Raw genomic sequence first — 11,867 nt, forward strand, 5'->3', positions numbered from 1 at the left:
TGTATCGACAGGACATGTGGCCTGTAATTGAAGAATTGTCATGATGATCTCTCCATTGACAAAAGATTCCGGAATAGTCCCCCATTCGGCTCTCCGGGAGGAGACTGCCAGTGGGGAGGTTACCATCAGAAAAAGATTGAATGATGAACAGAAGGATAACGTTCTACGGGTTCGGGCGTCGAATGGCAGAAGCTTGAATGTGGTAGGGAAACTAGAAAATCTGAAAAGGGAAATGGAAAGTCTCAGTCTAGATACAGTAGGGGGCCAGTGAAGTGGAAAGAAGACAAGGATTTCTGGTCAGGTGAGCATAGGGTAATATCAACAGCACCAGAAAATGATATAACGGGAGTAGGATTCCTTAAGAATAAGAAGGTAGGGCAGAGAGTATGTTACTGTAAACAGTTAAGTGACAGGGTTGTTCTTATCAGAATCGACAGCAAACCAACACCGACAAATATAGTTTAGGTATACATGTCGACGTCGCAAACTGAAGATGAAGAGATAGAAAAAGGGTATGAGGATATTGAAAGGGTAATGCAGTATGCAAAGGGGGATGAAAATCTATTTGTCATGGGGGACGTGAATGCAGTTGTATGGGAAGGAGTAGAAGAATAGGCTACAGGAGAATGTGGGCTTGGGACAAGGAACGAGAGAGGAGATATACTAATTGAGTTGTGTAACAAGTTTCAGCTAGTACTAGCGAATAATCTGTTCAAGAATCATAAGAGGAAGAGGTATACTTGGAAAATGCTGAGTGACACGGGAATATTTCAGTTAGATTACATCATGGTCAGACAGAGATTCCGAAATCAGATACTGGATTGTAAGGTGAACCCACGAGTAGATAATGACTCAGGTCACAATGTAGTAGTGATGAAGAGTAGGCTGAAGTTTAAAACATTAGTCAGGAAGAAACAGTACGTAAAGAAGTGGGATACGGAAGTACTAAGGAATGACGAGCTATGGTTGAAGTTCTCTAAGGCTATAGATACAGCAATAAGGAACAGCTCAGTAGGCAGTACAGTTAAAGAGGAATGGATACCTCTGAAAAGGTCCATCACAGATGTTGGGAAGGAAAACATAGGTATAAAGAAGGTAACTGTGAAGAAACCGAGGGTAACAGAAGAAATGCTTCAATTGATCGATGAAAGGAGGAAGTACAAAATTGTTCCGGGAAACTCAGGAATAGAAAAATACAAGTCGCCGAGGAATGAAATAAATAGGAAGTGCTGGGAAGCTAATGACTGCGGGAAGAATGTATAGACATGGAAAAAGAAATGACTGTCGGAAGGATAAACTCAGCATACAAGGGAAGTCAAAACAACCTTCGTTGACGTTAAAAGCAAGGGTCATAGCATTAAGAGTGCAACGGGAATTCCACTGTTAAATGCAGAGGAGAGAGCGGATAGGTGGAAAGAATACATTGAAAGCCTCAATGAGGGGGAAGATTTGTCTGATGTAACAGAAGAAGAAACAGGAGTCGATTTACAAGAGATAGGGGATCCTGTATTAGAATCATAATTTAAAAGAGCTTTGGAGAATTTAAGATCAAATTAGGCACAAGGGATGGATAACATTCCATCAGAATTTCTAAAATCACTGGGGAAGTGGCAACGAAACGACTATTCACATTGGTGTGTAGAATGTGTGAGTCTGGCGACATACCATCTGACTTTCGAAAAAGGATCAGGCACACAATTCCGAAGACGCCAAGAGCTGACAAGTGAGAGAATTATCGCACAATCAGCTTAACAGCTCATGCATCCAAGTTGCTTACAAGAATAATATACAGAAGAATGGGAAAGAAAATTGAGGATACGCTAGATGACGATCAGTTTGGTTTTAGGAAAGTTAAAAAGACATGAGAGAGTCAACTCTGACGTTGCGGTTAACAATGGAAGCAAGACTAACGAAGAATCAAGACACGTTCATAGGATTTGCCGACCTGAAAAAAGCGTTCTCCAATGTAAAATGGTGCAAGATATTCGAAATTCTGAGAAAAGCAGGGATACGCTATAGGGAGAGACGTGTCATATACAATATGTACAACAGCCAAGAGGGAATAATAATAGTGGATGACCAAGAACGAAGTGCTCGTATTAAAAAGGGTGTAAGACAAGAATGTAGCCTTTTGCCTCTACTGTTCAGTTTGTATATCGAGAAAGCAATGACGGAAATAAAAGAAAGCTTCAGGAGTGGAATTTAAAATTCAAGGTGAAAGGACATCACTGACACTATTCGCTGATGTCATTGCTATCTTGAGTGAAAGTGAAGAAGAATTACATGATGTGCTGAACGGAATGAAGAGTCTAATGAGTACAGAGTATGGATTGAGAGTAAATCGAAGAAAGACAAAGGTCATGAGAAGAAGCAGAAATGAGAACAGCGAGAAACTTAACATAAGGATTGTTGGTCATGAAGTAGATGAAGTTAAGTAATTGTGCTACCTAGGCAGTAAGATAATCAGTGGCTGATGGAGCAAGGAGGACATCAAAAGCAGACTAGCAATGACAAATAGGGCATTCCCTTGGAAGAGAAGTCTACTAACATCAAATATCGGCCTTAATTTGAGGAAGAAATTTCTGACAATGTACGTCTGGAGTATAGTATTGTATGGTAGTGAAACATGGACTGCGGGAAAAAAGGGAACAGAATTGAATCGACGCATTTGGGATGTGGTGCTACAGACGAATGTTGAAAATTAGGTGGACTGATAAGGTAAGCAACGAGGAGGTTCTGCGCAGAATCGGAGAAGAAACGAACATGTGAAAACACTGATAAGGGGAAGGGACAGGATGATAGGACATCCGTTAACACATGAGGGAATGACTTCCATGGTACTAGAGGGACCTGTAGAGGTCAAAAACTGTAGAGGAAGACAGAGATTGGAATACATCCACCAAATAATTGAGGATGCAGGTTGTAGGTGCTACTCTGAGATGAAGTGGTTAGCACAGGAGAGGAATTCGTGGCGGGCCGCATCAAACCAATCAGAAGACTGATGAAGAAAAAAAAAAAAGACTTTAGAGAATCTGTGACAACACACTGCCTTAGATAATCCATTCTTCTGGTTTCTGCAGCATCTCTTCTTACCTTTTAGCGTTTGTCATGTCATCTCTGTTTCACCATTCTAAAGTACTTGATGAGCTATTTCATTCGGCGTTACTCTCGTGAATTCCTGTAGTGACTTTTTAGGATCATTGCTTAGATTTTTAATTAGTTTCCACGCCCTTCTACCGTTTTGACCCATATCTAGATCAGCTAAAAGATCTGACCCTTTTTACCTTCTGTGATATTTCAACAGTTTTACCTGTTGAGTAGGATTTTCAGCTAGTGGATATCTTTCACATTTATCTTGATAGGTCTCAAGTAGGCTAAGTATGTCTGGTTTAAGGCCTGATTGTTATTAAGTTCGGCACTCACGAGATATATGTTTCTGAGAGATCTTTTTTACTAGGGCTGCGAAGTCCTCACTCGATTTAGCAGTCGCTTTAAGTTTTGGAGCTGCACTATCCAGTACTTTTCAAAAAGTTTCCCAGCGCTCCTTTTCCAAATTGAATTTTCATTTAAAGGAACTTCTTCTGGGCTGGTAAATCCAGCCACTGTACTGATTATGGGATTTTTTTGGTTTCCATTTCTCGACTGTTGTTACCAAAAGTTGAGCTGCTTGAGCACTGATAGAACATTATCAGGATTATAGTCCTAGCGCCATCTTCCACTTAAAGAAGGTCTCAGTTTCGGGTCATTTATGAGTCTCAGGCTTTCCCTTTCCACCCAGCTCTCCAGCTCATCTCCATTGTTGTCAGTAGGCCCAGCTTGAGCGTCTGCAATTGAAATCTCCCAACACAATCTTAGTACTCTTCGAGTTGAATTTCATGGGTTCATCGAAACTGAAGTCTGCATTATGTGTTTTGTTGACAGATGTTATTGTGCAGGTTAGTAGCTCTGTTGTTAGCAGTTTTATGTTGTCCCAGCATGTCAGACTTTCAGATTTAATAACGAACCCTGGCATTATAGACTCAGCTTCCATATTGTTCATGGTGACTTTCTAGGACCAGTCTCGTTCTTCAATTTTTGCGGATCTCCACAGAGGCAGGTGGAGGCAGGGTGACTACTGTGGCTCTGATAGAACTGCTGTTGACAGTTGGTGAGCGAACAACAGGCAGGATGGCTGGGCACGCACTTCCCTGGAACAACTCTTGCAGCTACGTTCATAGTTGTTCCTAGTGTAGCTGCTGCAGCGGCCCATCTCTTCCATGTGCTGCACAACAGTAGCAGTTGCTGTTTCTGTATTGGTGTTCCCGGTGTTGCAACTGTTGCTTTACTTTTTCCTGCTGTTCTAACTGCTACACGATACTGTCCTCGAAGTGACCACTTTTTAGGACATAATAAATGGCACTCGCCTAAAGATAAGTTTTTCTATATATCTGCCAAATAACAAGATAGATGACAACTGTTACATAAAATAAAATTCCTGACAAAAATAGTGAAGCACCCAGAAGGCACGGTTAGATCTCAGCAGGGCCGCGTGTGTGTATTTATTGCATTATTATCTTACCTTTCCATTGTCTTCCGCCCCACTCTTTGACAGTTTCACCTGCCTCTGTAGTGAAATTCCGCCTGAAATTCAATTTCACGCGGCTCAGTTCTTATGACTTCATCTCCCGAACAGTGTATCCTACAGTAATATAATTTTCCGTTGACGTGCAGTGGGATATCAGGAAATTGTCTGCATAGTCTGTTGCAAATAACTGACATCATCAGTTAGTTTCACGTAATCGTTCTTTACAGGCTGGATCCAAATATGACCGATGGTAGAAAAAGTCTGTCTGGCAGTGAATATAGAAAAAGATGGGCGCTGAAGGAAAATGACGATAAGAAGCAAAAGGATGCATTACAACGATATTTCAAGCCAAGGAGAGAACGACCTAGCAGCGGCGAGGGTGGAAAAATAGTTCCTGAAAGTACAGAAACTAGTGGAGCTACTGCAGCTACATCTTTATCTTCAGGACATGACCAGAAAGTTGAACACTGTACTGCGACCACAGTAGCAATGCTGACCGTGGGCCATCCACAACATGTTCAACAGACCTCGTCTGGACTCAAGATCTGCTTTGTGACGAAAGCTCCGAGACTGAAACATCAAGCAGAATTGAGATTAGGCGACCAGATTCGGAAAATACCGGAGGAATATCAGCCGAGGTACTCACCACCGGAGACGGGATTGAAGGCGAGCCTAAACTGGAAGACACAATTGACTCAGATCCCGGAAGATGGCCGGAAATTATTACCGACTGCATTCGAACGACTGTGGTCATGCGAGGTCCTCCCAAGCGCATTAAGGAAGCTGACAACCGGCGTTTCAGCCCTGTGCACTACAGCTATTCTTTGAAGAATTTAGAAGAAGCCGATAGACATTGGTTGGTGTACTCAAAGAGCAAGGATGCTGTGTTACGCTTTTCCGTCATCTACAGTAAAACTTGCAAAGAACTGGCGGCACCTTCCTTCGCATCTTGAAAGTCACAGGAAGTCTACCGAGCATTTGAATTCACATAGAAAGTGGATCGTGTTTTCAGAGGGACTGAAAAAGTCAGTAACTGTCGACGCCCATCATCAAATGCTTCTGAATACAGAAAGCGAACACTGGAAAAATGTTCTTGAGCGCTTAAAAACAACAATTCATTTCCTGGGTTGGCAATGTCTGCCTTCGAGGGAAAGTACAGATACACTCTTTCAGCCTGACAACGGGAACTTCTTGCATCTCGTTGAATTATTCGGAAAGTTCGACACTGTGATGATGGAGCACCTGAACAGAACAAACCAAGGTGAGAACAAGGGTCATCATTATCCTGGAAAAGAAACACAGAATGAAATAATTCATCTTATTGAGTCATCTATAACCAACAACATACTATTAATGATGAAATCTGCAAAGTATTACAGTATAATTCTGGACTGCACATCAGATATTTCAAAAGTTAAGCAGATGACAGTTGTGGTACGTTTCGTCCAGGAGACAAAGACTCGACGGGGTATACGATGTCCGAATTCGGGAGCATTTCCTGGGATTTCTTCCAGTGCCCGATTCTTCAAGCTCCACTTTGACGCAGGTCGTACTCAAGTTCTTTGAAGATAAAAAATCCTATTGGGTAATATGAGAGGGCAATGATATGATAATAGAGCAAACATGAAAGGAAAGAAGTCTGGTCTCCGGAAAAGAATTTCAGATATGAACAAGAGAGCATTGTATGTACAATGTAGCAACACTCATTGAATCTTGTTGCAAACGATGCCGCTATGTCTTCTAAATATGCTGTTTGCATGTTTTCGACAGTGAATAGCTTGTATGACTTCTTCTCGTCACCATTGGACGTTGGGATATCTTGAAGAAGTATCTGCCTAACCTGTCGCTGAACCCTCTGCGCTGAAGGCTCTGAGCGATACTACACTCCTGGAAATTGAAATAAGATCGCCGTGAATTCATTGTCCCAGGAAGTGGAAACTTTATTGACACATTCCTGGGGTCAGATACATCACATGATCACACTGACAGAACCACAGGCACATAGACACAGGCAACAGAGCATACACAATGTCGGCACTAGTACAGTGTATATCCACCTTTCGCAGCAATGCAGGCTGCTATTCTCCCATGGAGACGATCGTAGAGATGCTGGATGTAGTCCTGTGGAACGGCTTGCCATGCCATTTCCACCTGGCGCCTCAGTTGGACCAACGTTCGTGCTGGACGTGCAGACCGCGTGAGACGACGCTTCATCCAGTCCCAAACATGCTCTATGGGGGACAGATGCGGAGATCTTGCTGGCCAGGGTAGTTGACTTACACCTTCTAGAGCAAGTAGGGTGGCACGGGATACATGCGGACGTGCATTGTCCTGTTGGAACAGCAAGTTCCCTTGCCGGTCTAGGAATGGTAGAACGATGGGTTCGATGACGGTTTGGATGTACCGTGCACTATTCAGTGTCCCCTCGACGATCACCAGAGGTGTACCGCCAGTGTAGGAGATCGCCCCTCACACCATGATGCCGGGTGTTGGCCCTGTGTGCCTCGGTCGTATGCAGTCCTGATTGTGGTGCTCACCTGCACGGCGCCAAACACGCATACAACCATCATTGGCACCAAGGCAGAAGCGACTCTCATCGCTAAAGACGACACGTCTCCATTCGTCCCTCCATTCACGCCTGTCGCGACACCACTGGAGGAGGGCTGCACGATGTTGGGGCGTGAGCGGAAGACGGCCTAACGGTGTGCCGAACCGTAGCCAAGCTTCATGGAGACGGTTGTGAATGGTCCTCGCCAATACCCCAGGAGCAAATGTGTCCCTAATTTGCTGGGAAGTGGCGGTGCGGTCCCCTACGGCACTGCGTAGGATCCTACGGTCTTGGCGTGCATCCGTGCGTCGCTGCGGTCCAGTCCCAGGTCGACGGGCACGTGCACCTTCCGCCGACCACTGGCGACAACATCGATGTACTGTGTAGACCTCACGCCCCACGTGTTGAGCAATTCGGCGGTACGTCCACCCGGCCTCTCGCATACCCACTATACGCCCTCGCTCAAAGTCCGTCAACTGCACATACGGTTCACGTCCACGCTGTCGCGGCATGCTACCACTGTTAAAGACTGCGATGGAGCTCCGTATGCCGCGGCAAACTGGCTGACACTGACGGCGGCGGTGCACAAATGCTGCGCAGCTAGCGCCATTTGACGGCCAACACCGCGGTTCGTGGTGTGTCCGCTGTGCCGTGCGTGTGATCATTGCTTGTACAGCCTTCTCGCAGTGTCCGGAGCAAGTATGGTGAGTCTCACACACCGGTGTCTATGTGTTCTTTTTTCCATTTCCAGGAGTGTAGATGGGAAAGTTGCATCGACGCACTTACTACCCTGAGGTTTAAAATGAGAGGCGTTTTTGATGCTCTGTTTCAGATATCAGAAGCATTCGATGGCATGGCAGTTCACAAGCAACACCACTTGCTAATCAAAAAAAAGTTACACCTTACTCACTTCTCAGGTATCTGGTACGACGTTCTGCTTCACATCAGTGTAGTCAGTAAGATCCTCCAGACCACTGACATGAATGTTTCTGAGGCCGTGGAAATGCTTTGTGTCTCTCTTGACGGATTCCAAAGAATTGGCTACAGAGTTAGAGCTAGATGATCTAACATTACCACGGATAAGTGTTTCCCCTGCGATGAAGTAAGAAGTCAATATACTTTACCTATGAAGGAAGGGATGAGACAATAGATGACCCAACAAAACGTTACAAGATTGAATTCTACTTTATCTTTTAGATTAGTAACCACATCTTTGGATGAGAGGTTCAGTCAACTGAAATCTCATGGTGATTATTTTGATTTTCTCTACATCAGCGAGCTGAAGAATGCCCCTCCTGACAGCCTGAACACAAAGTGTAGAAACCTCGCAGAGATTTTGCAAGATCATGAGTCAAGCGACATTGATGCACTGGAGTTGAGGGTAGATTTAAAAGTGCTTTCCACATTGTTGAAACGTGGAATAGTTCCAAAAGAGACTCTACAGTTTATAGGAAGACATAATTTTTGCCCTTATGTTAACATTGCTCTGAGAATTCTCCTAAGACTCCCAATGACAGTTGTGAGTGGAGAGAGGAGCTTCTCAAAACTGAAACTGATAAAGACATACCTCCGATCAATGATGAGCCAAACTAGTTTGAATGATCTTGCAACAATATCGATTGAGCACGAACATGCAGAAGACTTAAATTACACAGATCGTGTGAAAGAGTATGCACAAGCAAAATCCAGGAAGGTTCGATTTGTCTAGTATTATAAAAAAAATTATATTATGATCAGTGTCTTGGTTATTTACTGTGTTGTTTCTTATTTTGTTCAACATTAAATAGTAATTGTAAATATTATTGTCCAAACAAAATTATAGTTAAATTCTAAACATATTTTGTTTTCCGTTGAATACATTATCTGTTCACAACCATTGAAAAATGTTTATTAACGTTAACTGTAAGTTCACTCCGCGCGGGATTAGCCGAGCGGTCTGGGGCGCTGCACTCATGAACTGTACGGCGGGTCCCGGCGGAGGTTCAAGTCCTCCCTCGGTCATGGGTGTGTGTGTTTGGACTTAGGACACTTCAGGTTAACTAGTGTGTAAGCTTAGGGACTGATGACCCTAGAAATTAAGTCCCATAAGATTTCACACACATTTGAACATTTTTGTAAATTCACAAGGCTTATTAAAATAAGCTAGATTTCTTCAATCAGGCTCGACTCCAGTTTTGAACTGGTGCCCAGCGACTGTTTTGTACAAATCTGTAGAGAATGTCATCAATCAGTTGCAATTTTTTTTATTTTCCAGATCTACATAGATTTCGGGCACAGTGTGGCTATTATCAATGCTTTGAGTTATGTTTTCATCTATACTGTCATGCTGAACGTAACTGTCAACATGACGGTTTGGATGTAAGCACATATTAAAAACTTTGAGACTTAGATCTGAAAAATACAAACAAAAGTTGCTGTTGATTGCTGACATTTCCTACAGATTTGTTTAAATAAAATTCCACAATCGATTTGTAAAAAAGAAAAAAACGGGGGGGGGGGGCAATTTAGCAGCTCGCACGGGACGACAGTCATCGATGGGTACTAATACTAGTCGAAATATATTAACTCACTGTGCTGCGGTTGTTCATTTAGGAGTGCCTGGAGGACTGCATGCTGTGCTATTCTGGGACGCATTGCGAAATTTCTCTCTCTCTGTCTTCCTCTCTCTGTCTCTGTCTCTTTCTCTCCGCGCTGTACCCCCAACGCAGCTTTGCGTCAACGCACGAGTAATGGCGTCTATGTGAGTTCTATATCATATGAATTTATTTGAGCTTCTATAGTTGTTAATTTTTGTCTGTTGCGAGGGTAGAGAATAACGATGATAGGATGTTGGACGTGGATCGGTAATACTTGTATGTAGTTTGGAAACGCACAACAATCCGAGCATTTCCGCCGAATGGTCTAAACACGGTCCTATCGCAATAACTCAGTTCGCTCGGTTTCTAGACAGGGTGCTGAAGGTGGTGGATATGGGTTTGTCCGACTTCTGTTCAGTTCCGACTTAAAATGGTTTGATCACATGCGCAAAGCTGTATAAATGGAAGCAGTTGCAAGATGTGTAGGGACTGACTAAGACCATGTTGGATTTTTACTGTAGCAGATATGTTCGAGAAAGGTGGCTCATTTCGAGATATGATTCAATTGTGGCTGTGATCCTTCGCAATGAGTTACCGCGTTTACCTCAGTGGATATATAACGGAACATCTGACATGGTATCGAGACAGAATACGTTACACATACTGGATAAATATCTAATTCATCGGGCGGGTGTGTGATATGTCCGCGTTTGAGAACCAGGTTTTTGTAAAGTATATCTGTTTCTGTAGAGGAAATGTCTATATGCTGTTGTAGGGAGGGTGCGGATTTGACTTGGGGTACTGTGATAGCGATGGGAAGAGTATGTCTAGTGCTAAGGAAGGTACAGGTATTTCCAGAGCCACAGTGTTCAACAGAGTGTATTTCCAATACGTCATTCATTGCTGAATGCCATTCAGTTGGAACCTAGATCGTAAGATTTAATTGTAAGTATAATGATAGAAGAAATATGTGAGGCGTTTTCTAGAATGTGTTCGTGTATACAAAGTCTGTGGTGGTATTGATTCGCGTTCCCACGTTAATGGTGCGCGGGTCTTCCGAGTGCAGAGGCCTGTTGGAGTGTAGGAATGTATAATAGTTAACTTTGCCATGTTCTAGACGACCGAATAGCGAACTAAGTATGTGCTGGGATGCTTTCGCGATCAAGTGTAACTTTAGGAAGGTGGCGCGTTTGCGGTGCAGCGTTATTCTCTCCCATGTAAATTGTTCAGTCGACTGCTTCTGCACATTTGTTGCCTTTATTTAGTTTAGGGAATATGGATTGTGGTGTGTTGGCCACACGTTTGTCTGTTCTCTAGACGTGGGAAAGACCGTAGTTGGTTTGTAAACTATATCGATCATGTGGAATCTGTTAGGTCACCGACTTCGGTATTCGAGAGTGCGAATATCAGTTTACTTGTCTTGTTTCTAATTAGTCAATGGTTTGCAGCACACTACGCCTCGCTAAAGTTTGATATTTGTGGAGAAATAATTTACAGTCTATATCTGGCGCATAATGTTGCGTTAGCAATCGGGTGGCTGGTGTTGTGTGCTTGATATCGAGAAGTCCGGCGAAAATTGTATAATATTATGGCGAAAATGCCCGTATTCTTGTAATCGACTAGTCTGGAGATGCCTGTAGAAATGCGAGCAAGAAAGCAGAAAGAGTAGAGCGTTTATGCAAAGGGGAAATGAGCCTGTCTTTGAACGTCAGTTCTGAGAGTGACTTCAGTTCACTGATGTAAAGGGCGTGATTCGGTATGGTTGGGGATATGAATTGAATGTTTAGTAGATCGAGATGGTACTCAGTGATATACTCCCTGGTAGGAGCTCGGTTTGACGCTCCAATATTCTTGCTAGTATAGTACCTATTTGATGACTCGTAGACAAATTTCACATGTTTAGTTGCCGGTGCAAAATGGCGATCAGTGTAATATAGTTTATTACCACTGAGTGTAGCGTCTGTAGAAAGAATGAACAGGTTGGGGGTGTATAGATTGAGGGAACTGTCTGTGCAATTTAGCAGTCTTTGCAGAATAACCGCTGGAAGTACGAGAAAGTAAAGGTGTATGGTGCTTTGATACCTGCGGCATAAGTAATTTGACTGGTAAATTCGATAAGAGCAAATGAGAATGCTCGTTTGATTGTGGTGGGATATACACTCCTGGAAATTGAAATAAG

General features: G+C 43.3%; 2 protein-coding genes across 2 annotated transcripts; both read left to right on the forward strand.

The window, feature by feature from the left end:
• The first annotated feature begins 5,443 nt into the window (after positions 1-5,443).
• On the forward strand, positions 5,444-6,130 carry LOC126297933 (zinc finger MYM-type protein 1-like). Its single transcript, XM_049989254.1, has one exon. The coding sequence runs from the start codon at positions 5,444-5,446 to the stop codon at positions 6,128-6,130; it is 687 nt and encodes a 228-aa protein (XP_049845211.1).
• A 1,965-nt stretch (positions 6,131-8,095) lies between these two features.
• Positions 8,096-8,820, forward strand: LOC126297934 (uncharacterized). The gene is made up of 2 exons (XM_049989255.1): positions 8,096-8,214; positions 8,310-8,820. Exons 1-2 carry the CDS (start codon positions 8,096-8,098, stop codon positions 8,818-8,820), a joined length of 630 nt encoding a protein of 209 aa, XP_049845212.1.
• Positions 8,821-11,867: the final 3,047 nt, after the last annotated feature.

This window comes from Schistocerca gregaria, chromosome X (assembly GCF_023897955.1).
Source record: "Schistocerca gregaria isolate iqSchGreg1 chromosome X, iqSchGreg1.2, whole genome shotgun sequence".
Classification (NCBI taxonomy): domain Eukaryota; kingdom Metazoa; phylum Arthropoda; class Insecta; order Orthoptera; family Acrididae; genus Schistocerca; species Schistocerca gregaria.

Coding starts and splice junctions, on each gene's coding strand:
- LOC126297934 (XM_049989255.1), top strand. CDS start 8,096: ATGTTTCTGAGGCCGTGGAAATGCTTTGTGTCTCTCTTGACGGATTCC. Junction 8,215..8,309: donor AGTGTTTCCCCTGCGATGAA/GTAAGAAGTCAA, acceptor TTTATCTTTTAG/ATTAGTAACCACATCTTTGG.
- LOC126297933 (XM_049989254.1), top strand. CDS start 5,444: ATGCTGTGTTACGCTTTTCCGTCATCTACAGTAAAACTTGCAAAGAAC.